General features: G+C 42.3%; 1 protein-coding gene across 1 annotated transcript; it reads right to left on the bottom strand.

Moving 5' to 3' along the window:
- SLC5A1 (solute carrier family 5 member 1) lies at positions 1-27,644 on the bottom strand. The gene is made up of 15 exons (XM_067307290.1): positions 27,548-27,644; positions 25,326-25,397; positions 18,065-18,169; positions 15,682-15,741; positions 15,199-15,303; positions 10,796-10,901; positions 10,505-10,585; positions 9,175-9,395; positions 8,689-8,824; positions 7,824-7,931; positions 6,505-6,655; positions 5,705-5,873; positions 3,374-3,589; positions 2,948-3,047; positions 1-2,087 (listed from the first exon to the last, which is right to left on the bottom strand). The coding sequence occupies exons 1-15, from the start codon at positions 27,632-27,634 to the stop codon at positions 1,864-1,866; spliced, it is 1,941 nt and encodes a 646-aa protein (XP_067163391.1). The 5' UTR covers positions 27,635-27,644; the 3' UTR covers positions 1-1,863.

The following is a 27,644-nucleotide window of genomic DNA, read 5'->3' as shown; positions in this document are numbered from 1 at the left end:
TACTTTAAAATATACAAATACTTTAATAATACAAGTCTTCATAGTCCATTAAATATAATTAATTCCATGGTCTTTAAAATACTCTATTGCTGTATTAATTGTAAGAAAATAGTTTGCACTGGTATTTATAACATGTTGAATTGATCTATCCTATGCGAAACATCTCAGCATACTGCAGGGATTTTATTGAAGATCTGAGATTTTGTTTGGGATTCAAGAGAAGAAAAGATACTGTGAGAAGACTGTAAAGTGACAGTGATTAAAGCTGCAGGACTTAGCAGCTTTGTGGTGGAGCATGTGCAGAGACACTATATTAGCTTCCCAGTGAGACTTATTGCAGTCCAGTGCATCCTGCTGCTGAATACCGCGGGACAACACGCTGCACTGAAATGGTTTGAGACCCTGCAGCATGCTGCGATACATGTACAACAGTAACAAGGAATTGTTATGTAGCTTGACTGCAGCAACTGATGTCTTCTTTTTATAGCTGATTCCCTAAAATGCTGAATTAGATGGTAAGAAAGTCTATTGTTTTTTTGTGTTTTGAAGTATCACATCTGTCTTTTCCTGTGTCTTCAGTTGGTTTCAAATATCCTAATCAAGCGAAGACAATCAGACTAGTTTAGCTGATATCCCACAGCTGTGCCTATTCTCCTTCATGAACTGTTAACTCGTGCTGTCATACTTAACCAGCATACAGCATGAATTATACTTCTCAATGCAGCCTTCAGAAGAAAGATTTGTAGTTTTGCAGAACAACAGTGTAAAGTCCTTAAATGTGCTTGAAAGAAAAATGCAAACCCAGCCTTCCGCTGCTTTGAACTTTTAACCATGTGCATGGATTGTTACAGAGTACAGTCCACAGAAAGAGGCAATTAAATAATAATCTGCACCATCCCCACAAAAACCAGGTCCTAGTAACTGTGGGTAGAGATTAATTTTGGCACACCAAGCTGGAAATGACTCCACAAATACGTACATACACACACACACATATATATTCACACACATATATACATACATGTATATATATATTTCATATATATATATAAATACACAATGTACTGTATGTATGTATATAATGTATTTTGTATAAATAAACCTTCACATTCAAGTATAGATACACATTAAAACACACAGAGAGGAGCACCTTTTGAAGTTCACCTTAAACAGAGAATCTATCATAAGCAGAATTCTTTTTAGGATTATTGAGATCCTTTTTGCCTAATTTCAAAACCCAGTAAATTCTGATGTTTCGTGTTCCACTGAATACTGAGAAACACAACACAATGAAATGTGTCAGAAAAAGTGACAGTAGGGGGAAAAGTGATAACATAAAAATAGACATAGTGTCAAATACACAAATATATACACTTTTACTTAAGGTATCCTGTGCTTGGAGGGAACAAAAGTGATTGTTTATCTTGAATCCATAGAACAGTCCCTGAGTTAATTTTTTTTGTTGTTATTGAATTATTGTAAGGAAAAAGAAATCTGAAAGTTCAGAAAAGGAGTGAAAAATCAAACTAGTATCATCAACCCTTTAAGATTCAGATGGCTCATGCAGCCTTCATCTGCACCTCAGATATGAAATGTATCATGAGAAGAGAGAATATTGGATGGAAATTCTGAACCAGGACTGATACTGGACTGATTCAAAGTCTAAACAGAAATCCTCTCTCTTGAAATCCCAGTAGCCCTGCTCTTTAGACTGTTGAAATTATGATCATAAAACCAATGAATGAATCATTCCAATTTTTACAAACTTAAACAATGAAAATAAAGTGTATCTAACTCTGTAAATTTACAAGTCATTGTTTCTGCTGAACAATACAGTACAATTTTAGAATTGTAATCAGAGGTTTATGCAAAAAAGGCATGGCAAAATACAGCCACAGTCAATAGGATGATGCCATTGATATTCACGACATTTCTCCAAAGTGGCACTTCTGAAGTGTCAGTCAGTTTCTTCTTCATTGCTTCCTCCTCCTCTTTGCTCAGTTTGTGTCCTTTCTGCTGATCTAAGCCACAGAACCAGTTGTAAGCTTTCTTTAAGCATCCTGGCTCTTTTTCATTTTCCTCTGTAACTGGAAGGAATAACACACTGGTCATGAAATGTAAACACGGACCACCACACGTGTTAAAAGATCTCAGTGGCTGAGGACAAGCCTATATTTATTATAGCAGCTCTGATTTATGGTCTTAGCTACATGGGAACAGTTTAGTACAAGTAGAAGAATCAGGTGAATAATGTGATTTCACAGCTCACCTGGAAAAAGAGTGATTTATTATATGTTGCAGGAGGGCCTTTTGCAGCCTGGAGACTTGATCTGGTGTTTGAGAAGCAGGCCACACTGCAAAGCTTAACCCGTTATCTCCATTTTTCAATACTTTAATACTTTTAATCAAAATACAAATAGATGAGTGTGAGGATACTTATGAAAATGAACTTGGCAGCAGAGCCAGAAGCGTGGCAAAGAGAGCAGGTGTTCCTGCCCAGATGGAGGCCTGGCAATTCACTTTCATGCTGCCCAGCACTACATCTTTGCTGTTTCAATCCTGGCTGCTACACACCATTCCCAAGTGAATTCTCATTGTATCATTCCAAGTGCAAGAGTCGCGCACAGTTCTGCCAACACACATCACCCTGACCTACAGCTTCTCCACTGTTTTAGTCCCAGAACTGCCCCCTCACTACACGAAAATGTAGTGAGAATGAAATTTTTCCCTTCAAATCGGCTTCACTTCTGATCTATGCTAAGCTTGATTGAGATTGGTAGAAGGCCCCCTACTAGCCCCTTAAACTTGTGAGGCTTGAAGTTTTGTTACTTTGGGGTTTTTTTCTTTGAATACCAAGCATGTTACTGTTCCTTCAGGAATGAAATTAAGATTCTCAATATATTGATAGCATCTATAGATATTACAACAGAAGTTATTTAGCAGTCACCTGATTCCACATCTTTGTCATCAGGTTTCTCCTGCTCGTCTGCATCAAGATCAATACGTTCCTCTTTGCTGTTTCGCAAAGTCCAGCACAAGCGGTAAAGCTGCCATGAAACAAAACAAGTTTATAACACTACAGTCTTAATACACAGAGACAAGCAAGTCTGGCCAGCACATGAACAAACTATATGACCATAGCATCCCAAATGTCTGTTAAATCAACATCTAAGATTATTATTAGGAATTAGGAATAACTAGGATTATTAGGAATCACTGAAGACTTGTGACAGCTAAGCGAGGACTATTTCCTTTGCTTTCTTAGAGGAACTATATGATTTTTATAGCTGAAATGCCAGGAGTAATAGCGCTGAACACCAATGGTTTCATTGAGTTCCTTTTCCTGAGGAGCAGGAGTGCAAATAATACTCACATGTACGTCAGGAATGGGCTTAGTCATTAGGGAGACTGCCAGGATGATGATGAGGCAAGTCCCAAAGAGAATTATTGCAAAGTAAAGGTAATGAATCCCACAGATGATGAATGGGCAGTTGGAAGGGCTCACGCAGCTGCCAGATCCATAGGCAAACTCTGTAATCATTCTAGAGAGTCCAATTAGCAGCCCAATGATCAGGCCCCAGAAGGCACCCTATGGAAAAGTGACAGAAGTTACCAGAATGAGAGATTTCAGGCACAGAAATAATTCTTCCTGAGTTCTGAACAGTTGCTGGAGGAAACAAGGAGGTAATTACATGTTACACTGGCTTTTGCACATTATTTATGGTTTTTAACCCAGATAATTTCAATGACTGTACTTACAGCTCAGCGTATTAGCACAAGTGAAAGGGGTGGCGACTAGCAGCTCAGAGAAAGAATAAGGAGAGCAACTCATCCAGCTTTTATTAGTAGTTTGTACAGTGCCTTTGAATAGCAATGGTAATGCTGATTATTGTTAAACCTCGGTTATCTGCTAATGCATTCATAAATTGTTTTAGACATGCAAGTAGAGGATACTATGGATACTTGAGATAGGACTGAACCATCAGGCTACTATGTGATATACCTATGCAATACAGTTATATAATTACCAAACAACACCTACAAAGCCAAAATCATTGCTGGAAAAAGAAAGAAAAGTAACTGAAGTTACATTCACTTGGCTGTGGATTTAGCCCAAAGTACAGAGGACACACACAAATGTGTCTGGGCACAAACTGAAATACAGGAAATTCTGTTTAAATGTAAGAAAAAACTTATTTACTGTAAGGGTGATTAACTCTGGAACAGGTTGCCCAGAGAGGTTGTGGAGTCTCCATCCTTGGAGATATTCAAAACCCAACTGGACACGGCTCTGAGCAACCTGCTCCAGCTGACCCTGCTTTGAGCAGGGGAATTGGACAAACTCCAGAGATGCCTTCCAGTTGCAACCATTCTGTGATTCTCTGAAGTCAAATAACTGATGATGGTAGCACAAAATCATAAATCCTGATAAAAATGTTCTGGTTTTAATGCTGATTTTGAGAATAAAACAGTTTTAATTATTCTGTTCTCAAAGTCACAAAAAGGTTTTAAAGTAAGACAAGATGGTTAATTCCATTTCTAGCTGAAAGAAGAATGATTCTGAGCAAGAAATATTGATAAATCTCATAAGCAGTTACAATACGGGAATTTATCTTATGCAAGGTCTCAGTTCTCTGAAGCTTTGATGCTTGTCTCCCCTGTGTACCCAAATTCAAAGTGTGCAGTGTACACAAAACTCTGAGGATTCTACTAAATTCTTCCTCAGGTAAAATTCCAGGTAAAGTCAATGACAGATTGCCGTGAATGGCATAAAAATTTACTCCTGTTTGTGAAATTTAGCTGTATTGGGACAGGAAATGGAAAGTCCTCTGTGTGTAAAATGCCTTCTTTTTTGTTCTGTTTTGTTTTGTTTGGATATATACACAAATAATCACTGAACTGGTCCCTAGGGAAAACAGTGAGAAAAAAGTTCCAGCCACACTCAAAAGCAGAGAAGCTATTTCTCTCTCCAGGCTTTCCAATTATATCACATGAGCACCTCAAACTCTGATGAACTTATGCTCCTGGGAACACATCTGAGAGATAGGAAGCATTATTATTCCCAGTATTATAGAAAAGAAACTGCAATTCTGAGTATTGAGTTTTCAGCATGTCTGAGACCCCAGCTATGATGACTGGCTGGTGGTCCCATCAAAGCACACAACAGAGTTGAGGGCAGACCTCTTGCTTTCTGATTTCCTTACAAAGGCTTAAGTACAGCATTTCTCCTTGTTCGCTGCACTAAGAATCAAAATCAATGATCTCAAATCGGGTCTTACAGGCAATGGGAAACAATGACAACGGCAATTTTGCTTAAAAGTCCGTTGACAAAGTGGTCTAGATTAACATGACAGGTGATGTGTTTGTTAAAGCAGTTTGGTGACCACTATCCTGAAAGATTACTTTCAAATATTAGGTCCCTATAAATTATCCACTAATGAAGCTATAGAAAACCTAAGTTTCAGAGCTGTCTAGGAAGTCTAGCAACACAGATTTACCCACAGAGGGTAGAAAGGGTGAATTGTTATCTATCAAACTAGCCCAGAAAATTTTCAAACAATTCATCTCTGAAACTTCAGGCCCTGGGACATGGAAACACAGGGTAACCAGGAAGAAGTTGCTAATAAAAGACACCAGAACAAAAAAACTTTTGCCCAATAGCTAAAGGAACATGCAGCATACCTGTTTCCTAATTTGTACTTACCTGCTCATTGACCCGTTTGCAGTAGATAGCAAGCAGGAAGACAGCAGCAATTGGTGGTCCCAGGTAGCTAGTGATCGACTGAATGTAATCAAAGAGCTGCCCATTTTGAGCTGACTGTACCACAGGAACCCAGGCAATGCTGACACCAATTAAAACTAGCATAAATGCCCTGTAAACACAGCCAGATATTCAATTAGCCACTTGCTTATAAGCATCTTTCAGAAATGAAAGAATCAGCAATTAATCAATAATTTTAATGTTCATTTTGTATTTCAACCAACAAAATCAATGATAACGACCAGATACCGTTGAACAAACAAACAAAATCCAACTTGGATATTGTGTCCGTTAAATATCAGTCAGCTTACAGCTAAACATGTAATTAAAACATGGAGGAATAACTTTTTTCCTTTGTTTGTTATGTCTAGAGATGAATCAATAACAGATCAACTAGAAGAATGGCTACTATACTGATGCTGCAGTATGGTGCAGCGTAAAGCCTGCAAAGATATTTAAAATAGTTCTCTCTGAGTAGCAGTAGGAAATAAATGTTGAGAATTACTCTGGCTATTTCATGCATCACTCAATTTGGAAACAGGGCTTGCAATTTAGATCATACAATACCATAAAGAACGTGCACGTGGGACAACACGTCTGGCCACAGGAGGCCACTGCTGCACTGCATGCACACTGCAAACACAGGTTTTCACCCAGGCACTTAACAAGGCGCTGTTTGGCCATCTGTAACCCACTAGTGCTTGCTACGGTTCTTCAGCTGGGGAAGACTTGGTAACACTCACCTTCCTGCTAACATGAGCTCTTTCTCAGGTGCTCGTGGTCGAATCTTGGTGTAGATGTCCATAGTGAACAAAGTACTAGCACTGTTAAAAATGGAAGTCAAGGAGCTCATGAGGGAGGCCAACATGACTGCCAGCATCAGACCCCGCAGACCTGAAATACAAAGAGACTCCATAGATGAGCTGGGATGGGCGTTCAGGGAAGAGGCCAGTAAGTGGCACCAGCCACAGCGCTTTCTCCGACCCCTTCAGCCCCGCCAGCCGGGGGTATGTCTGGCGTATTTATGTGCTGATGCCTGCCTGACGTTTTCCTGCAATGCAAGCAGAGCGATGTCTGCTGAGCTTTGGAAAAACAGTGTTTACAGCAGTGATAGGGCAACTCTTGAGCTTTTAGAACTTAGATGCTTCTTTTGTGAATGCTGCCTGATTAGACACTGTAAGAAAAAAAAAAATAATACCAAGCAGACTTTCCCCAACAATTAAAAAATTCATTTCTCTTGGTTGCAGTTCAGTGCTCACTTGCTTGTGGTATATTTGTAAACCAGTTGCTTGGCATAAGTTTCTTTTACTGTTTGAAAATCAGGGTGATCTACTTTTCTATGAGGTAGTCAACAGCATACTATAGGCAAGTACTATTGTATTATTATGAAACTATGGGGAAGTATTAAATATCAGGGAAGTACGGTGGTCTGTATAATATTAATCATAATCTGTTCTTGGGTGTTCTGCAGAAGTTTCTCTTCCTTACATGTATACTTAGTTCTCTCTAGAGTGGTGCCTTATTATTGAACAGGCTTTATATGGAACAATGCGCATCTGGGACAGTATTTTCTCCTCTCACCTCGGGGGTTTAACAGAAGAACCGCAGGTGTGTGCCTCCAGCTCAGAAATCCTGACAGAGACGGTCTTTTATAAATCACTGGCAAAGCAGGTTTCTTTTGACCTTTCCAGAAAGGGAGCACAACTACCATTTCATCAGCTCCTGTTTGCCAACTGAGAGCCGGCATTGCCAGCGTATAGCTCTCTTGCACCTCCAGCCACAACAGCTGATGCAGCCTGCCTCTCTGATTGACGGTATGTAGTGAAGACTATCCTCTGTGCACCAGAATGAGCCCAGGTTTTCCGATACATAAGTCATAATAGCACAGAGTTGCTGTGATAATTTAGAGATTAAATTAATCACATTAAACAACAGTTCAGGCCCCTAGTTCTAGCAAGAATTTCTGAATCTAAATCTGTGAGTTGGGCTCCCTCTATCACCTGTTTTTATAGTCTGGCAGCCTCATCTTTCCTAAAACAAAAAAACAAACAGAGTGTCTTACCGTTTGGCATAAGCTCTACTACCATCTTGGGATAAGCAATATTTGTACAGCCAACCGGGGTGCCACAGTACTGCTTACAGACTTCAGGCACAACACAAGCCACCACATCTGAGGGGAGGATAACAAGGCAGGGTTACACAAGGTCGTACTATCAACACATTGCTCCCAAATTAGTCGAGTTTCTAAAGTTTATCTCTGTGCTGACCCACTGAATTGACATGCTCGATATCCCCCGCGGGCTGCTAACAGGGAAGGGGGTGAGTCTAAGCCTCCCTCCCCTCTTTCCTCTCTAAAAGGATACTAAAAAGTGCTGCAGGTCAAAGAAAATCAGAATTATTTTGTCAGACCAGGACTGAACAGTACATGGAGAGCAAGTCCAAAAACAATCGAGGATCCCAGCACAAACACCCCTCCAGGCTGAACACCCCTCCTCTGCCTGCTGTTAAACACACCGATGGTTACAGGGAGGGGGAGAGCGGCGCGGCCCCAGGTCGCTCGGCAGCGTCCGTGCGCAGCACGTCTCTCTCTCTGTAACTGAGGACCCTCTTTGCCCCCTTGCCAGCAGAAGGTCACCCCTGGGCAGCATTTCTCACTCGTTTAGCCAGAGCGGGGCTGTAGCAAACAGGCCGCTGGGGAGGGACACCGTGAATTCCTGCCCCCTGAGATGGACGGTGACAGCGTTAGCAGAAACCCGGGATCAGGGAAAGGGGAAAGACCTCTGGCTTCTTACCAGGCAGGAACTATTCACGCATGCATGTGCCTGTACAACCTAGGTGACAAGGTGACAGCCTAACAGGTATTTGGGGAAGGACAGAGAGGGGGAAAATTGAGAGAGGCTGGCAGAGATTTGCATGCCAGGACATACCTGTGTACAAAATGCGGCTGATCATTCCAGGCATCACCATGAGAAACATAGGCAAGAGCTTCAGGTACCCACACATGATACAGCCGGCCTTCACATGGGACATGTTCTTGCCAGAGAGACATCTTTGGACAATAACCTGTCAATGAGACATGGCAAGCATGCGTGACTCCTGCTGAGGACAGCATTACACATACACCATGCCAGCTTCCAGGCACAAGGTGGTATTTAGCCTGGGTCACAGCGAGAGAGCCTATTTACCTTTCCTACCGCTAGAAAAAGCAAAAGCTACTTGAAAATCAAAGGATATACTTAAAACAAGTAAAGGAAAATATGCTTTATCCAGTCTATGTTTAAAAGGTAGCACTCTCTTTCAGAAGATGTTCTCAAAGCAGACAGACTAAAAAGCCAAAAAGGAATAAAATATTTACATGAACAACAGATTTTCCAAATCTTCAAGATTTTCAAGGCATATAGCTTCCACATTACCTGATCTGTGCACCAGTACCACAGAGCAAGGATGCTCATACCGAAGACAAGCCCTGGCCATGGCAGATCTCCATTGATGGGATCTCGGAAGATGTGAAAGGAATCTTGCCGAGGAGTATAGCATTTTGCATCAATTGTGATATTTCCATAGGAGACATTGGATGGAATTGCAGCCATATACTTGTTCACGAAAGCTTCATACCCTCCTACTTTGGAAAATGCTGCAAAATAGAAAGTAAAGGTAGTGATAAAGTATTTAATACTGGAAAAAGCTCTAATAGAGCCAGAGAGCTCAAGGAGAAAATTTCAGAATATGGATGTAAAATAGTCTAGCCAGTATATATCAACATTTTCAGAAGACAGTATAGAGTGTTTTACAAGCATTCACACAATCAAAGTGATCTTTTTAGGTTTCTATGCAGCTCTAAAAGATTGGTTTAGGCTCCTCTGTCTCGATATCTTTTATGCATGCCTTGCCAAGAAGTGAAAGGAAGATACAGTATTTCCAGACTACGTTAGCCTAGGGAGAACCAAAGGCAGAGTCTTACCAGATTAGGTCAGTCTGAAGTTATTTCTGTTGTAACAATGGTGGAATAATTAATTTCAATGAAAGACTTAGCTAGAGGAAAATCAAGCGCTGAGTAGCTAGAAGGAAAAGGAAAGGACACTACAAAATCACAGAATTTCTTATTACTACTACTTCTTACTTTCTTATGACCCCTTCCCATTACTTCTGTTTCACAGCATGATTTCTGTTTTAAAATGTATATGGTCTTCTGGACACATATCATCCTATCCATAAACATGCAATTCGTCTCTCTTCTCTGACTGGCAATATAATGGCATCCATACAAGCTACAGGGCTTACTTAAAATGTTGGGGTGTTTTAGCACAAGATAGCAGCTAGGAAGAGGGAAAAGCCATGCCATGTGACCAACAGCCCTTCACTTTGAATCAGAAATTTCATGCACTAGCATCTAAATATCGTTTGAATGATAATCTTCTTGAAACAAGCTACTCTCTGAACTTCCCAAGACTATCGTCATCACCTGCAGACAACTCTGCTTTTACCTCATAAGCCATCACAAGTCCTGTTCTCACATAGGATACTACACTTGACCTTACACATTCCCCTGTACTTTGGAGATGGAGGGATCTCAGTGACTAAAGGGCTTGGCAATACGACAGTTTTCTTCCATGGCAAAGAGATGTATGAACTGAAATCTGCTGGTTGTTGACTTAAGAGGGCTCCACATTGAAGAATCTCCTTCTGTGGGCACTAGGGGATTTGTGGTTGGACATTCCAGTTGAATTCATCTCCTTTACTTACCAAATCCCATGAGAATAAAGGATCCCACTACCATGATAAATGTTTGTAGGGTGTCTGTGTAAATCACAGCTGCCAGGCCACCTAATGGCAAAGAAAAGTCAAGACAAATAGGTTAGCCCCTGCACAAATGCCTCTTTTTCCTTTTCTCACCATCTCTCTCTTTCAGACAAAGACCATAATAAATCACTCCCCTTTCAGGTTTTCGTTTCTCTGCTCTTACCTCCCTCCTGTCTTTTCTTTTTTCTGGCTCCCCTAACTTCTCCAATTTATCAGACTGTTCTACAAACTCACCTGTGATGGTGTAAAGAGCAGTAATAGCGAGCAGAATAATTATGGCCAAATAAAGATTCAGTCCCATAGCCAGCTGTATAAATACAGCTCCAGAGAATATGTCTGCCTATAAAAGGAAAAATGTCACATTAGGGTATGTTTAAGTTCATGATGATTGTATATCACATGCTCAGGATGAGGGTACTGTACAGACATATGCAACTCCCACCTTACAGCTTTGCACAAAAGAATAAAAATAAATGTGCAAAATGCAAACAGAGGCTGTCTTACTACAACGGCCAGTCTCTCCTCTCAGTGCCACGCAGAAACTCATTGCTTTTACTGCAAGAGCTGCAACACTTCTCAGAGTATTTCCAGATATTTTTCAATGGCTCATTTAAGCCAGACCCAGAGAGTCATTTCCTCACCACTGTGTGCTTACACACTGAGAGAAAGTTTAATAACAAAATACGTAAAGCCCAAATTATCCTGGATACAGTTGTAAGTGTATCTCCAAGACACGTTATGGTTCTGTTCATTTAATGCTACTCTCAAAGTCTCATATTTTTCCTTTACTGCTTACACACGTGGCACAGCCGGTCTTCCTCGTTCAGGACAAATGGAGATTAAACGCAAACATCTTTTTTTACCACTGTTTTTAAATTCCTGTCAGAAACATTGGCATGCATTTGACTAACAGCATATCTACCAGGAGAGGCAGCATTACTTGTGCCCAGGGGTAACGCCTGCACACAGGCAGTTACCGCAGGGTGACTGCCGGGCGGCAGCTCGATGGAGGGGCGAGAAGCCCCACAGGCCAAGCCGTGGGACTCCAGAGCCTCAGACTACCGAAAAGCCACTAGGGCTGTTTGTGTCCACGGCCGGGCAGAAATAAGGCAGCGCAGAAATATTAGAAAGCAGTCGTGCAGTTTGGCTGGCTGGGAGGAAAGAAACCCTTTTCATAGCACTGATCAACTTATGCCCTAGGTCTTTCCTTCACTGCTCTTCGCTTTAGTTTAGCCTACATAGCAATAAATATTAATAGTCCTAAAATTACACCCACAGAAAATTATATAGTTAATTATTTAGCATCCTGAGCAATACATCAGCTCCTTGGAACTGCTGAGTTACCTCCCAAATTGCTGCTCCTTTCTCCCAATTAGATTATTCCCTTCCAAGATTTCCTTGTTTCTCCATTAATACTCTTTTATGGATACAATTAAAAGCTTATCTTATCTCTGAATGGAGTAAATCTTTCCTTTGCATTACAGGCTATCTCTCCAAAGCCACGCACATCACTCGGGAACAACTGGCAGAACAGTATAACTAACTTGGGGCCTGCGAGCATCATGGGTGGATCCAGCTGCAACGTTACTGGGGGAGTCAGGGTATGGCACATTCTCTTTACGTGATGTTGAAAACCTTCAACACCACGCAGTTTTAAAAGAAAATTATCCTTCTTCCCCTCCTCCTCTCCTTGTAAATCTGTGCCAATACATTTACTACTAAAATTATGCACAATGAATCTAAAGAAAAGGCTGTAATACATTTAGAAATTCTGGTTTTAAATTTCTGTTTTTCCAAAAGCATTCAAGTCCCTTGTCATAATGTAGTCAATCACTCATCATCAAGATTTTATTTTCACTAGACCACTTTCTTTGGCGTAACTACCAGGTGCAGCAACACTGGTTGTTAGCAAGCGCCTGAAATCTCACCATCATGGGCATTGCTCACAAAGTACGGTATGCTCGGGTAGCATGTACATGTCCAGGCACCTGTGCAACAGAAATCATCTGGGCTAAAAGATCATGTGAGTACTGATCCCAAAGACCCTTGTGGGATGGCTCCGTCTGGGAAGTGATTGATTAGCCCCAAAACAAGGTAAGAAAGCAACAAAAATACACAGAAAACATGCAGGAAAAGAGAGAAATGGTAACAACAATGTATAGAGGTGTGCAAAGGGGATCTGATCATCTCGAGGTCCTAGGCACCATCAGACTGTGCCAAAAACGGGCACAGTCAGGAGTTACATAACCTTGCATAATATATTGTTCATTGGAAAGCACCCTAATAATTACATTATCAAGAGCATTACATTATATTATAATAGAGCAAGGAAGCATCATACAAAATAACTACCCTGGAAACAAGATACTACTCCTCTACAAAAATAAGTGGCAGTATCACCGCCAGTCAAATTGATAGGTGTGACTGCCTGCCAAGGGCAGGGCAGAAAGCCTTCCTTTTGTCATAATTCTTCACTAAGCCCAGGAGATGACAAGGGAGTTTCTGCAAATGCAGCTGTCAAGGAAGTAAAATGCAAATCTCCAAGCTATGTCATAGATTGTCGATACGTGGGTATTTCTGGAGATACAAAGTGCCTCTGAGAAGAGAGGTCTATGTGAGCTCCACATAGCATGCCTACGTCTACACAGCACAGGGAAGTGAGCTATGGTCTGGGACAGGACAGTCCTTCCCTTTCCACTTCTGGAGCTGGTTCATCTGGAGACAATGCAGGCATCTCTGCACAGTGCTGCGTAGCAGGGTACGGAAAAACCTACTGTGATTTCCTCTGACAGTACCTGAAGCCTCCAAGGAATTTGACTGTTCTGTATATTCTGAATAAAATATGGCATGTAAATCAGACACGGGCAAATTCTGCCCCACTGAATATAGTGGCATAAGGCAACGATGCGGAAGATATGCCTTTTTACTACAGAAATCAGAGGCACGTTTGTACATGTGGCAGGCACCATCAGCGCTGTTCTGGGCAGGTGAGGGAAACGGGAGAAATGGCGGGAGGAACCTGTGCATCAGACAGTGCATGGCAGAGAGACCAGGTCCTGTGGCCACCCCGCACACACATCTGGAATAACGGGGTTCATGGGAAGCCGGGATGAGCCAATGGTAGAGTGGGGAATCTGCTGCTGTGCAGATCTCTTGGCTGCTGCTTTGCTCCGTGGTAAGACAGGACTACAAGAGCAGGCTTCAGCCTCGTGACCACATTACAAGCTTAAACGGAGATCCTGTCTTGCCTGGAAGACACCCCACTGAAAAACGCCACCCCATGACCATGATACAGGCTGGAAATAAAATATAATAAATTCAGAACCTGAACAACACCTTGATGGGCTAATTAAAAACACATATTGCAGAACAGGACTGTGAGTCATTATTTGATTGGATGCGTTTCTGAGCTGCTAGAGTGATTAAGCAAAACAGCAAAAGTCACTGATCCTCTCAAAACCTATGCAAATCCAATTCCGGGCCCAGCCCCACAGTCCCAGCTTGTTTAATTTATAACCTTTGTAAGGCTCAGTTATCATGAAGATGTGAGAATGAGAGCAAAAGGCCAATCCTTTTAGCTTAAATTGCACTATTATCACTCAGCTCCCATTCAGAGGGCAAAGAGTAATCTGCCATGGCAACTTCTGAAAAACAACAGATTGAGGTATGCCTGAACTGTGGACTTCTTCAGATCTCGGTAGTTTTAAAATGTATGGAAAGTACCAGGTCCCTTCACTACCTCACAGCAACATCCACTTACTTAATAAACATTAACTTCATAGTACCTTAAACTTTATAGGAACCACTTATCCACTGAAACAATCTCTCCTCTTCCCTCATTTCACCTCAACTGCTATTAATTCCTTCCCTTGCATTTCCCCACTCCCTTATTTTCTAACCCCTATTCTATTATTCTCTTTTCTCCATAGTCCTTTCGTTCTTTTCTCCATTAATATTACTGTTGGCATGTTCAAAGGATGATACTAAAAAGGGATAAAGATGAAGTTTAGGAACAAAAATTCCTGCTCCTTGAAAACCCAAGAGCCCTCTCTGCCCTCTGAAACCAGGAAGCTTTGCTCACTCCCCTTAGCAGGAGACAGGGCCAGAGGGCTGGAGCGGGATGTTGTGTGCCCAGAACAATGCCCAAAAGGTTTGAGACCATGCGGTTAAATAAGCAGTAACCGTTGTTTCTCGGGGGATTAAAGCAGAGAAAAGGGTGCAAACCGACAAGTTGTGAACTTTTCTTCCACCTGTATCACAGACCCTGAAGCCAACAGGATGCAACACAGTACAAGGTTCCCTCCATTCTAACTTGTTTTAGAGGAAAGTATAAGTAGAAGTAAACGTTAAAAAAAAGAAAAAAAGAAAAAGAAAACACAATAAGCACCTAGAGAAAGACTTCCTTGAGGCAATTTAGAAAGGAAAAAAGCTCTTAGGGCTGTAGAACAGATCTGGATACACAATGTTTCTCACTGGAAGAAAGAAAACCCCAAATCATATTTTTACCACCCTTAATTCAGTCAAGAGCTCCAAATTAGAAACAATTGAGCCATATATGTAAAACATAACATAAATGAGAGCTTCTTTTCTTTAGATCAGTGTAGGATGGAAGAAATGCTTGAAAAAGCTTAACTTACTGAGATCTTCGTGAAAACATACAGTAACAGAGAAAGGATTGACAGGTAAATCTGAATTCGTTTGCCACCAAAACGCTTCTTCAGATACTCTGGCATTGTCACCACCTGCAGAGGGAGAGGCGATAAGGATTCAGACAACGGGAAACCACACAAAGCAAGTTAGAGGAAGTTCTTTGCTGCTCAGATACTGTAAGGCTGGAGGGCAAGGGGAGGGCAGCTGGAGATGAAGTTGCGAGGAACAACAGCTCCAGGAGTCAAAGGAGAACAAGGAGAGAGCACCAAACACTCCTCAGCTCAGGTCTCAGAACCGAGAGCCCTCACTGTTCAAATACATACGGATACAATATTGTACAGTTCCTAACATGCCCAGATCTCTCGTCCTTGATAATGGCTTTGCACTATTCAAGACCTGATCCACAAACAAGAGGTGAGAGAGATTAAAACAGGCAGAATAGAAAATCATAACATTGTGTTTCTACTTACCCCAGCTTTGATGTAGATGGGTACAAACAGCCATCCTAGGACAACCACAAATATCAGAGCCTGCAGCCAAGAAAATCGTAGCTGAATTAGCCTCCTCTCTCCAGACAGCACTCCCTAAGACCATTTCTCAGACCTGAGAGCAGCTAGAGACCACTCAAACCATGCAAACCTGGCTACTGCAGTGGTGCCCCCCCTGCTCTGCCCTTCATTTCACAGATGAAAATCCGGGACTGAAATCCTGGCCAAAGTGTTTGTTAGGTATTACAGAGCCTGGATTTCATGCTGGATGTCCCAGGGTAGCACATGTGATAATACACTTTATAACAAAACTGCTGATTCCTGCTCTCAGGATTTCCCTCTGTCATCAAGGCACAGCTCCACCAGCAGCATCAGACCACCCCAGCCCTCCTCGGAGCAGGCTCAGGGAGCACCGTGGTTAAAATGAGATGGGCCCAGAAGACTGCTGTTTCTGGGAAATACTAAGGAAGCTGAAGGCAGCTACCTGAGACCTATTTGTTAGCTCCTTGATCCCAGAGCCGCCAGTGCAGGATCTGCTCCCTCTCCCGAATCAGGTATGCTGCAATTATATGTTGTGATCTCTGCTAACTTAGGTATTGGGGAGAGTAGAAATTCTGATACCTCCTTAAATGCCTTCTGCAGTGGGTTTTTGTGCAATGTCCTGACATTTTACAAGACACAGTATGTTACAACACCATATACTGTATAGGATGTACCACATGTATTTTGTAAAGCATTTCATATTTACCACATTACCATTTTGGAATGTATTTTGTATTACATGTATTTTGTGCACTATAGATTCTACTGTATTGCAGTGTCACCACGTTCCGACTTAAATGGCTAGCAAATGTTGTCTCATACAGAGCTGTACATATTTAAACAGACAATATAAAACTAATTCTGTGTTTTAATTATGTCTTTTAAATTCTGTCCCTAGACCAAAAACACAAGATGGACAGGAAATATTGGGTCAACTTCTACTGTCATACTAATATAAATTAGAAATAATCCCAGCGGAATAATACTGATACACAACCACCATAATAGTCACACAATATTTCTTTCAAGAGGAGAATCAGATTATAGAGTCTAAAGCAGTATTTCCACCACGTGTATTAACCTGTATATCAATTCCACTCTGTTGTAAGTATTTAATGAACTGTCTGTGTAGCGTATCTGCTCAAACACACACATGCATCATTGCTTTTTCCTAAACAACCTTTATTGTACGCTGTGCACTGATATCAGTCCATGGAGAATCTCCCAGGTGATGCAGCATTAGAGAGGAGCGTGTGTGGAGCAGGATCTGGGTCCTAGAGCTTTGAATGCCATGAAGCTCCAAGCAATGTTTGTTGTGTTTTGTTGTGGTGCAAAGAGAAGGGGAATCAGATTTGTTACAGCATTAGTGTAAGAAAATAGTGAGAGATGACAGAGTAACTGTGCAGGTCTCACAGAGTTTTCTCTTTGCCTTTATCCTTCCCCTTAAGTGGTTATAACATGAGTAGTTGAGTAGTTGACTATTTGAAGCAACTGTCTACTTGTTTAAGGAAAAAAGCCATTCCCTCAGGAAGGTACGCTTCTTTCACTGCACAGAATTAAACCCAAGGGAAGTATCAACTTATGTACACTCTTAAAGTCCTTGGTGTCATGGCATAATCCCTTCCATGAAGGTAGAGTAAGCAGCACAGAGGCAGCCCTATCCACACTCACAGAGGCTGAGAATACAAGGAAATGGGCTGAATTAGCTCACACGAATCATTGCACTGCTGCAGTTAAGACTGCTCCTGGCACCACAAGTAGTTCATTTAAAGCCAGCTTGGATATCTCTATCCTATATTGCAACCATAGGCAGAACATATACCCCCTAAGAATCACGGGAAGGAGAAAGTGGTTTTGGAATGCTGGTCGGTGTGAAGAAAGTGCCAAATTTCTTACAGTTTGTCAGGAAATCAAAGCCTCTTTAACAATTCCTGTGCAGCAAACTGCCATCAAAAATACTATGGACTACAAAACTGGTGCCTTCCTCCAGACATCCTGCAGTCTGAAAGTGCTCTTTGTAAGTACCTGCAAAGTAATCAAAAGGCACATACAAAGAGAATCCACCAATTTCTTTGGTTTAAATGTTCTCTAAAAAAATTTTATTCAATAGAAATGGGTCATCTTCACCCAGTGACAAAGAATAAGGAAGAAAATGAGCAAAATAACAGAGGCCATTGGCAATTACCATTACCGGTCTATACAGAAGCAGGCGTTGCCAAGCACAGACTTTGACAGCCCTAAATTTTTAGACAATGTTATCTTGATTAACCTCTGCAGATAATCCTGATGTCACAATATGTTCACTCAAAAGCATGCCACTTACATTCCACTCAAATCCTCCGGTGGCAATTCCTCCAGCTGCTCCTGTTCCTGCTAGGCCCACAAAATGTCCACTTCCAATGTTACTAGCAAACAGAGAAGCACCAATCTGGAAACAGAAAGGACAAGAAATTTAGATTTTAGGTATTTGTTTGGTATTGAGGACTCATGCCTATCTACCAGGAGAAGATGATCAGAATGACTGACAACCATAATCGCCTTGACCACTTTCAAGATTCCCTCTTATTTTCCCCTCTCAAACCTGAGACTCCAGCCATCGTCTTGACAACAGTGAGGAATGAATAGGACATTGCATAGAAGATCTCCCTCCACTTGAGGCAAACAGGTTGGGGCACCAATGTAGATTTTCAGATATTTGGAAAACCTGACCAACTGGCATTTGGGTGGCATCCAAGTGATTAGGGGAGATGACTGACCTGCCTTGCTCACAGGAGAAATGATCCATGCATACCCGTTTGTCATACTGGCACTCCCTAGTTTCTATTAAGGTTCCACAGACTGTAGGACTAAGTGTATCATCAGTAAGAGATGTACAAACTTTGTCCTTGTTTCCCTTCTGGTCAAAAAGTATTAAAATAACTGAATTAAATTCTGGAAGCTGAAAAGTGTGTTTCCAGAAGATACAAACAACAGCTAATCAAGGACTTGCATTTAAGGAATGTGGACATTTCTAAGACCCTCAAATCTTGCACTGATCCTGCACACGGAGCAGCGGGGAGAACAGAGCAACTGCTGATCAGAGAAAGACACCCTCCCCTCCCCCCCCCAAAAAAAAAAGGTTTATGCTGGATTACAGACAGGCAGGAGAGGTTCACAAAAGGGAAATTGTCCCCAAAAGATCTAATTCTTCATCAAATAACTCGGACAATGGGAAAAGATGAAGAGAAATGAAAGCATTAAAGGCAGCAGAAATGCCAAACCGTAATCTACAGGGTCAGAAACTGAAGTAGGCAGGGTGAGAACTTGAGCGAGGAAAAGAGGTTGGCGTGGATATTGTAAGCAGAACATGTGAGCTGAAGTGGTTCCGAGAAATGAGTGAACTGCTCTTTATTCACTCCTATTTGTTCCATATGCCCTGAGAGTGACAAAGGAAAAAAAAAAAAAAAGGAAACTGAATTAAAAAGAAAAGAAAAACCTACAGAACGTAGGTGAAAGAAGCTCTGCTGACCAGTTTATAATGCTTTTGTTTAATGTAGACCCCTCATGTTGAAAGAACCCAAAATGCCTTTAAAAGCTTATTTAGAAGTTTAAATCCAGGAGCCTGCATCTGGCATGCTCTCCTTACGCACTCATTAAGGGCAGGCAGCTAGGAAATGTTTACAGCTGCCTTACAAAAGGGAGAGGTATTCCTTGTCTGCAGTCACTAGGAGATGTTTAGGGTCCTAAAATGTAGGCAAAGGGAATAGCTACAAATTCCCAGGTCTGCAACCACTGCACTGAGTTCCTTGGTGTAGCAGTAAAAATAAAGGCAATTCTGGGAGCACAGGGATGCTCGTCTGAGGCTCAGGGGAAGAGGCAATCACCACAGAAATGCACCTCTGAAGATCAGACTTACTCTACAGAGCCATCCCACAGTCAGGAACGGCACCTACACTCCTCTGCTCACAAACCCCATCTCTAACGACAAGATAGGGTTTTCTCCCCCATTCTGTATGCAAGCTATACTGTACAAAAAAAGCTCAGCAGAGGACTCTCTGATTTCTTTTCCAAGCTTACTTTTTCCTCCTTTTCTTAGTCTGATCTCCTGATTTCTCCCAGTCTTTGTGCAGACAAACAGTTCTCTCGCTGTGACAGGGAATTTCTCTCTCTGAGTTCACTCAGGTCTGGATTTCTACACGCGTTTCTAGAAGTCAGTTGTGCCCTACAGAAATGTAACCTGTTTGTCATATCACAGATGTTTCTACAGGAATGATAAGTGTTGTAGCATTAGTGAACAAGCCAGAAAGATCACTGGTGTTAACAAAAACTTTTGCTTCTGCCCTCCTGGTGACATCAGCCGTGTTTTCCCCATAATGACTGTGAAGAAACAAAGACCATTAATACTGGGCATCAGTAATGTCGTCCAGGGTTTTCCCAGAGATGAATAATTAAACTTAAATCTAAGTTATTAGAAATGCAATCACCAGCAAGGATTAACCACATTAATCTCTGATTTTATCTAATGTGTTCCCCCTCCCACTTCAAAAGCTTAAAATGTACTGTAAGCAGATTCAAGTAATAAAAGCAGCTAATGACAAACTCTGAGAACTGGCAGCTATAGAAAGCGTTGGCTCCCTGCCTGAAAACACAACCCGGGACATCGTAGCGTTCTCCGACACTACCGTGTTCCCAGCTTCACCCAAAGCACATCTGTATTTTAAGAAAAATACAAAACCAGACCAAACCAATGCAAAATCACCAAGATGTCTGGGGCTAGCACAAGGACAAAACAGCGTGAACGCACATATCTATCCCCTTCAGTTTCTAAATTTTCTTTTCTGAATTAGGGTAGAGCCAGTGCAGTAAGTGTAAGCACAACACATAGTAATAATGGATGCAATTTAAAAAATGTTTTCTGTCATTATGTATACAGGGAGGGGTAGAACTCAGCTTCAGAACTGGAAAAATATATACTATTCTGAAAACCGCAGCACAGTTAAAGCAAGAGGAGCGTTTAGCAATTGTACTCGTGCCCTGCCGGCTGCTGAGGCCAGAGAGGGAAGAGGTTGCCAGCGTGCCACGGCAGTTTAAAGGAAGAGGGCAGAGGGCAGAGGTGCTGTGGGCCCAAAACGTCTTGCTGAAGAACTGACTGTTGCAGTATTTTTATAATGAAAAAGCTGATTACTGAAATTGCCTAATTTGCCATTGGTAGGTGCTGCAGGTCACCAACGCATGACCTAAAGAATGTGGTTTCTCCAAAGACTGCAGATAAACATTAACACTGCTCCCTCCCCACCAGGCCGGCATCAAGGGCCGCAGCGCTCCCAGAAGCAGCGATTACTTCTCCGCGATCTGGGCGGCAGGATGGGCTTTTCCCCCGCGCCGGGTGAAGGCAGGGCGTGCGCGGGAGGAGGCGCCGCGGCCCGGGTGCGTGTGCTCGGCCTGCTGCTTTCCCTCGGGAGCCCCGCGGGAGGGCAGGTCTCTGTGGGAGCTCTTCCAGGTGCGCGGCCGTACCTCAGCGAGGACGGGCTGAAACCAGGGGACGACAGGGGGAAACCATTTTCAAGAATTGTTAACTGTTCTCAGCGAACACGTTAAGTGACTTGATTTTACAAACCAGGTCTAGGAGGAAACAAGACGATGAAGGTTGGCTGAAAGGAGCAAAATCTGGCGAGAGGGCAAAAAGCTGAACCAGCCCGAGGCAAACGTGGAACATTAACTCCTTGAAAATCCTTTAAGAGGTCAGGTTTTAACAGGCGTTCTCTGTTCAGGAAAGTACCATCGCACTGCGGACAGATGACGAGCACTGTGTTTTTCCCGTGTTATTCATTAATCGATTCACCTTGCTCTTTTCATGAACTTGGGATGCGCAGACATCCTGGCACTCGCTGTTCCAAATCGTATACGATGCACTTTGTAAATCAGTGGTCACTGCAGCAAGTTTGCAGGCTCTGTGGCTTGAGCCTTTCCACGGCTTTAGACCTTCCCGTGTCAGAGAGGTGTCCGCATTGAGCCCCTCCACAGAGGGCAGTGTAGAGGCTCCCTCGCAGCCGTGTGCCACCCCTAGCCTTGCTCTGTGGTGTCCCTTCTCCTGTGGATCACCTGCAGGAGCTGCTGCTCATACCACTCTTCCCTGGGCAAATTTCACGTTCCCCTGTTTGAGGACTACTCCTTTACGGTGCTCATGCTTTTCTTTAATTCGCATCTGTTCCCTGTAGCATGTGGCTTTACCCAGACTGAAGGGTATTACCATTACTCACTATTCAGGAAATCCTTCTAGCTACAGCTGAACTTCAGATGCCCAACAGATACTTTTCTGCTCCACTAGCAATTGTGCCTGGGGAGCAGTAAAAAGAGTAACTATCATAACCTTGTGCAGACAGTTATGTCTGCAGAGCTACAGAACCTGCAGAACCAAATTCAAAAGCAGAAAAGTCTCAAAACTGAAGTTTTTAATATTGTTCATGAAGCCTTGTTAATCCTGAGAGATTGGCTACTATTGAAGGTGACTGTTTTCCTGTAACAGATATTTAATTTCATAAAATAGTAGAAAGTATTTGGCTGAACTTAACTCCTCCATCTAATACAAGAAGTTAAAATTCAGTTTACAAGGCCCATGTTATAAAGCTGGCAGTGCTCCTGAACTTCTATTTTTTTGCAAAAAGGCCAGTTGGTTCTGAGTATTTAGAGAGCCATACATGTCTTTCCTGAAGACATTTCCCTCAAAGCCCAAGAGACTGGAAGCAGTTTCTTGAACTCTTTCCTCAATTTTTGTAAAAAGCCTGTGGAAGGGACACAATTTCTCGCCATTAACTCATGGCAAATTTAAAGTTCCAGTAATCAGTGAGAATGTAATTATATATCTTGATCTTTAACTAACCATTAGAGCTACTGAGTCAACTCATCCGTTGCACAACAGCAGTGATTCCAGCAAAACAACACAGAAGTGGCCCACCCAGAACAGCCAAAGACCTGTAGTGCACTGGACTCTGCAAAATACTGAGCAACCTTCACGGCCACTGCTGGAGCCACCTGTCTGAGCCAAAACTGGACGGATTCGGACCAGCGTAACCAAATTGCTCCTACTTTATACAATGAGAAATTGAAGCACACTCAGGCAAAGTGACTGACAAACATTTTCACATGCAAAATTATCAAAAGCAGGACTAACGTTGAGTCCTTGACTGCCTGTCTCCTCCAGTCTACTAAACCACAGCTATTACATCATTTAAGTGAGCAGAATCCCTTCCTGGATTTGTCAGTAAGAGATCCCAAATATATCACTAACAAGCCTCTTTCCATTTGGGAGCAGCAAAGCTGCCTGTGGCTGCTTTGTAGAGCACAGAACATGCCATGACCACTGAAAAATACAAGCGGTATAAGCCAATTCAGTTTGTAACAAGTTTCTGGAAGTGTTTTTCCCTTTCTCTCTGTTCCAGAAAGCAACCAATTAAGTGGCAAGAGTCATTACCCTGAAATCACATACACATGATACATAAGAGCCCACTTACAAAACAACTTCCCCCACCCTGTCTCTCATCTACAGACTGTGGAAATATATCTGGGTTTTCCAGAGCTACTTCCCACAGAGCTAATTCCCAGGTTACAGTCCCACCTGGCTAAGTCGAAGCACAAAAGTAGTAAAAACATACACGTAACATCAGCTGTGGCAGAACTGAGATGACATCTTTGACCGAACTTTCTATACTTTCATTGGCTTCCTAGTCATTCCAGCCCAGTTTGCACGGGGATGGATGGATGTCCTATCTACCTGCTTAACAGTGGGAATAGGTGTTGAAATCTCTTTTTATCCCAGGCAAACTCTGACTTGGTATTTACATTGTGATTTGAGTGTTTGCCATTTGTTTATCTTAGGCGATACCAGGAATCACAACAAGAAGGTTTTGTTTTTATGGTCCAGAAAGACGTTCCTGGCATTCCAAAGGGAGGACTGAAGGGCTGCCCTCAGGGCGGCACGAATGCCCAGCGCTTCACCCCTGCGGAGCTCCCACAGTTGGGGCAGGAGGCGAGATGATCCCAGAGGCAACCGCTGCACCGTAGCTCATCCCTTCTCTCCTCTCTCGGGAGGAGGGGAGCTTGCTGCAGTTGTTGGTTTTGTGTTGCCGGAGAACTGGGTGTTAGATAACATTCCCTGGGTCTCCAGGGAATCGCTAGGGACAGGAGGGTTTTTATAGTGAGCCTTCCTGGCCTTGCCTCGTTCATCTGCATGTACACCCGCACAAAAGAGTAGCAGTTCATTTTCACCCTTGACAGGTGCATAGAATCGCACAAGGTTAAAAGCAGCCCACTGGTTACACTGACAGTTAAACGAAGTAATGTGTTTTTTATTCTAGAATTATGGAATTTGCCTTAAAATACTTTGGAAATTTCTCTTTCCTCAAGCTTCCTGTGGAACCTGAATTTTCTTAGACCTGCTCTACCAAATAAGGACACCTTCCACTGCTTTTAGCCTTTTAATCTTTTTATGCCATTAAAATGGCAACCTTGATCCCTTCTAAAGGCAGACAGCAGCTCCCTGAAGCACAAGAAAACTGAAATAGATGCAGGCATTTCTGCAACCTACTTTGAGAAAATCTGTAAATTTTCAGAGAACAAATATTTACTCAATTCTTTTTCTCTCTCCCCTGATCCTGTAACTGAATCCATATGGGTGGCATTTTCAATCAAAAATCTTGCTGAAGTGCAAAAACATTTTGGGGAACTGACTGCAATGTCAGGAATATTCAGAATTTCCATCCAAGCACATGGAAAAATGGCTTTAAAAGTGCCACACTGGTGACACAGAAAATGCAGATTTGTCTAAGTTTTCTGCTTTTCCAGGAAGTCACACTGAACAGACTCTCTATGGTCTAGAAGAAATAGATGAATGTTTCTAATAGCAGTTCTGCCAGAGGCCTGCTGGATGGCTGTGAACATGTTGCTTACTGTCTGTGACTCGGTTTCTCCATCTTTGAAGAGACTACAGCTTCACAGAAGACAAACTCAATGTAAATCACAGATAATCTTTAAATTTAATCATTTACATTTAAATTTATATTTTATCAATAACTTATCATAATCTTTCCAGGATTTCATCTTTGTACAGACCAGAACTTTCTGCCAAAAGTGAAAGCAAAAAAGCAACATCAGGAATAATTTCAGTAAATTAATTCTTCTCTGTGATAATCTCACAATGAGCCAGCTACTTTGAGTGCAGTGAATGTAATAAATTCAAGACATTAAAAAGTTTTTAGGTGGGCTGAATTGCAAAGCACTGGATTTGTCTACACCGCCATCACCAGCGCACCCAGGCTCACACAAGTTAGCCTTGCAATCAGAGCAGCTCAGGGCTCAGCAGAGACAACTTCCCCAACACTTTTCCCTACTTATCAGATGACTTTTGTAGTGCAGTTAGCACTATATCACTGTGCTTAGGGAGAGAGTTTAAAGTTGGGCTGGATGGGTCTACACTACATAGTCGTCACAGGCTTGATAGTACTGTAGAGATACTTAATATTTAGGGACTAGGCATATTTATATGCAAGTGGCTGCACATACATGCGCATACATCTATTTTATATACACCCAGAATGGATAACACTCACCGGCCACCACACCATGCTCCGTCCAGCCAGGAAGAATCCACCTACTGTTCCTCGGTTGGTTGAGTACATAGCCTGGAAAGAAAAAGAAAGAATGATTGAATCATATTTTCAAGTCTAACAGGCAAGTTATACAAAGACTAATGATAAACAGCTAGGATGGAGGAGTAAAACGTGCATATTTTGTGGGATAAACTGGAAGACATCGACACAATTGATATGAAGAACCAGCCGATGATGAAAAAAAGAACAGCGTTGAACAATGATTCCTGTATCTATCTCTACGTTAACCATTCAGCTTTCATGACCGTAAAACCAAAACATTAAAATAAAATTAAATGAAACAAAAAAATTGATCATCCAACCAGGAGCTCAGTGAATAAATTCAAACTCAGGTAAACACTTCATCAGATGAGCAAACCCTTTGATTTCGGACCCACAAAAACTGATTTGTAAGTTGCAAGTTCATGCAAGTGAAAAAAGAGTGTATGCAGCTTTTTTATTTGATATTATGCAGCCCCAGCAGATCTCTACAAAGATCCGTTTTCTTCTTGTGATATCAGCAATACAGCTGATCCTCTCTGCAGTTCAAACAAAGAAGCCAATAAAAATTTCCTTTTCACACACTCATTTTGTATCTGTTGGGGATGGGCATTAGAGAGAAGCTTCCTCCAATTTTTGTTAATGACCTCGATCCAAACATTGGATTCCCATTGTCTCCTCCAATAGGCTTTGGATAGGCAAATAAAGGGGGATGACTTGAGAATTAGCCAATTTTTTTATTCAGATATAGAAGAAGGGAAGTAAATACAATAGATTTATTTTTTCACTACACACAACTGAATAAGTATTTCTCTCATAAAAGAGGATATTGTTGCTCGAGAGAAGCAGTTCCAGGAATTGCCAGAACACCCTTGTCTGACACGCCACCCATCAGCCCTTTTCTGACGCAGAACTTTAACACAATGCTCAAATACAAACAATAGCCAGATTTCTGTGGCAAAGACACAGTTCCCTCCCACAAGCTACCAAGGTCTTCCAGCATCCCGAAGCTTCAGATTTTTGCTATGCTTTTAGCACAAACTACCATGGCTGTGGCCATTTTGCGTCCCCAAAGTGCTGAACAAGCACATGCACCCGAAAAGTGTGGTGCTTCTCAAAACATTGCCAGGCTGCTAGAAAGGAAAGTTTGTTTTGCAGCTGACTTCTCTGTCCTGTGAGAAGGACTCATGGGTTGCTTCTGGAAAGCATAGGATGTCTCCTCTCATGTCTGTCTCAGCTTGTCAGTGGTCAGGTGCTTCATCAGATGGCCAGGAGAGCTTGCCCCAAGGGGAAAGGGTGCTCCTCAGAAAGAGCAGCAGCTTCTAAATTTAGTGACATTCCACTGTTTGCACTTTTATAAATCACTGTATTGGCCTATTATCTTCAAACACTTCAGCGCTGCGGTTAAGCCAGTAGGATAGTATCTGCACTGTGCTTTGTTTTAGGATTAGGCGCCGAGTCTTCCCTTGCATATTCTGCATTGCCTGGATGGGGGCAGGCGGCAGGTGTGCTTAGCTTACAAACAGAAAATCCTTGCCATCACTTGCCACCCCTGAAACTGCCCCTTCCTCGTAGTTTCCATGGCACTGCTCCCTGCAGTAAGGGCCACGCTGGCAAAAAAGCCGTCAAAATACTGCACTCAGATGGCACCTACAATCTTGACCCATTTTACTCCTCCACTGGGAGCGGTCTGCAGTCCCCAGTTCACCATGCAGGCACCGTCCCAGCCTTACAGTTACATCAGGGTCATCAGCACAGACTGCCCTTCCCGCTCCTCAGCTCCACCTCCATTCTTCTCCCCACAGCTCCCGCTGCTCACCGTTCCCTACTGCATCACCTCACACCACCAATTCCCACTGCAGTCCCCTGTTCTCCATTGCCGAACTCCATCTATTTGCTTCTAGCCTGCTTTCCAGTAGGGGCTCTGGAGGACCTGGTCTTCATTCATCAGCTCTCCTTTCCCACACAGACCCCAATCAATCCTCCACCTTCCCCACTAGCTCCATTCACCCACCTGAATGATCACCTCCCCAAGCCACCCTCCCTTCTCCAGTAAATTTTCCCCACCAGCTACCTGTTAGCTATCTCAGTTAAGCACCAAGCTCTTTATATAACTACACATTTTAATTTACTGAATCATTAAGCAGAAATAAAAAATAAAATAAAATAAAATCCAAACCTACCCATAGTCCCACTGCCAGGACTACCAAAAAATAGATGACAATAACAGAGATGTCCGCAGGATTGTTGATCTTTTGGTAAGAGTCCATCTTGGCTGCT

Source organism: Apteryx mantelli, chromosome 17, assembly GCF_036417845.1.
Source record: "Apteryx mantelli isolate bAptMan1 chromosome 17, bAptMan1.hap1, whole genome shotgun sequence".
In the NCBI taxonomy this organism is placed as follows: Eukaryota; Metazoa; Chordata; class Aves; order Apterygiformes; family Apterygidae; genus Apteryx; species Apteryx mantelli.
The sequence above is the reverse complement of the archived record's forward strand: the minus strand, read 5'-3'. Positions and strand labels throughout refer to the sequence as shown.

Coding starts and splice junctions, on each gene's coding strand:
- SLC5A1 (XM_067307290.1), bottom strand. CDS start 27,634: ATGGACTCTTACCAAAAGATCAACAATCCTGCGGACATCTCTGTTATT. Junction 18,170..25,325: donor GGAGCATGGTGTGGTGGCCG/GTGAGTGTTATC, acceptor TTCTGTTTCCAG/ATTGGTGCTTCTCTGTTTGC. Junction 3,048..3,373: donor AGCCCATTCCTGACGTACAT/GTGAGTATTATT, acceptor GTTTCATGGCAG/CTTTACCGCTTGTGCTGGAC.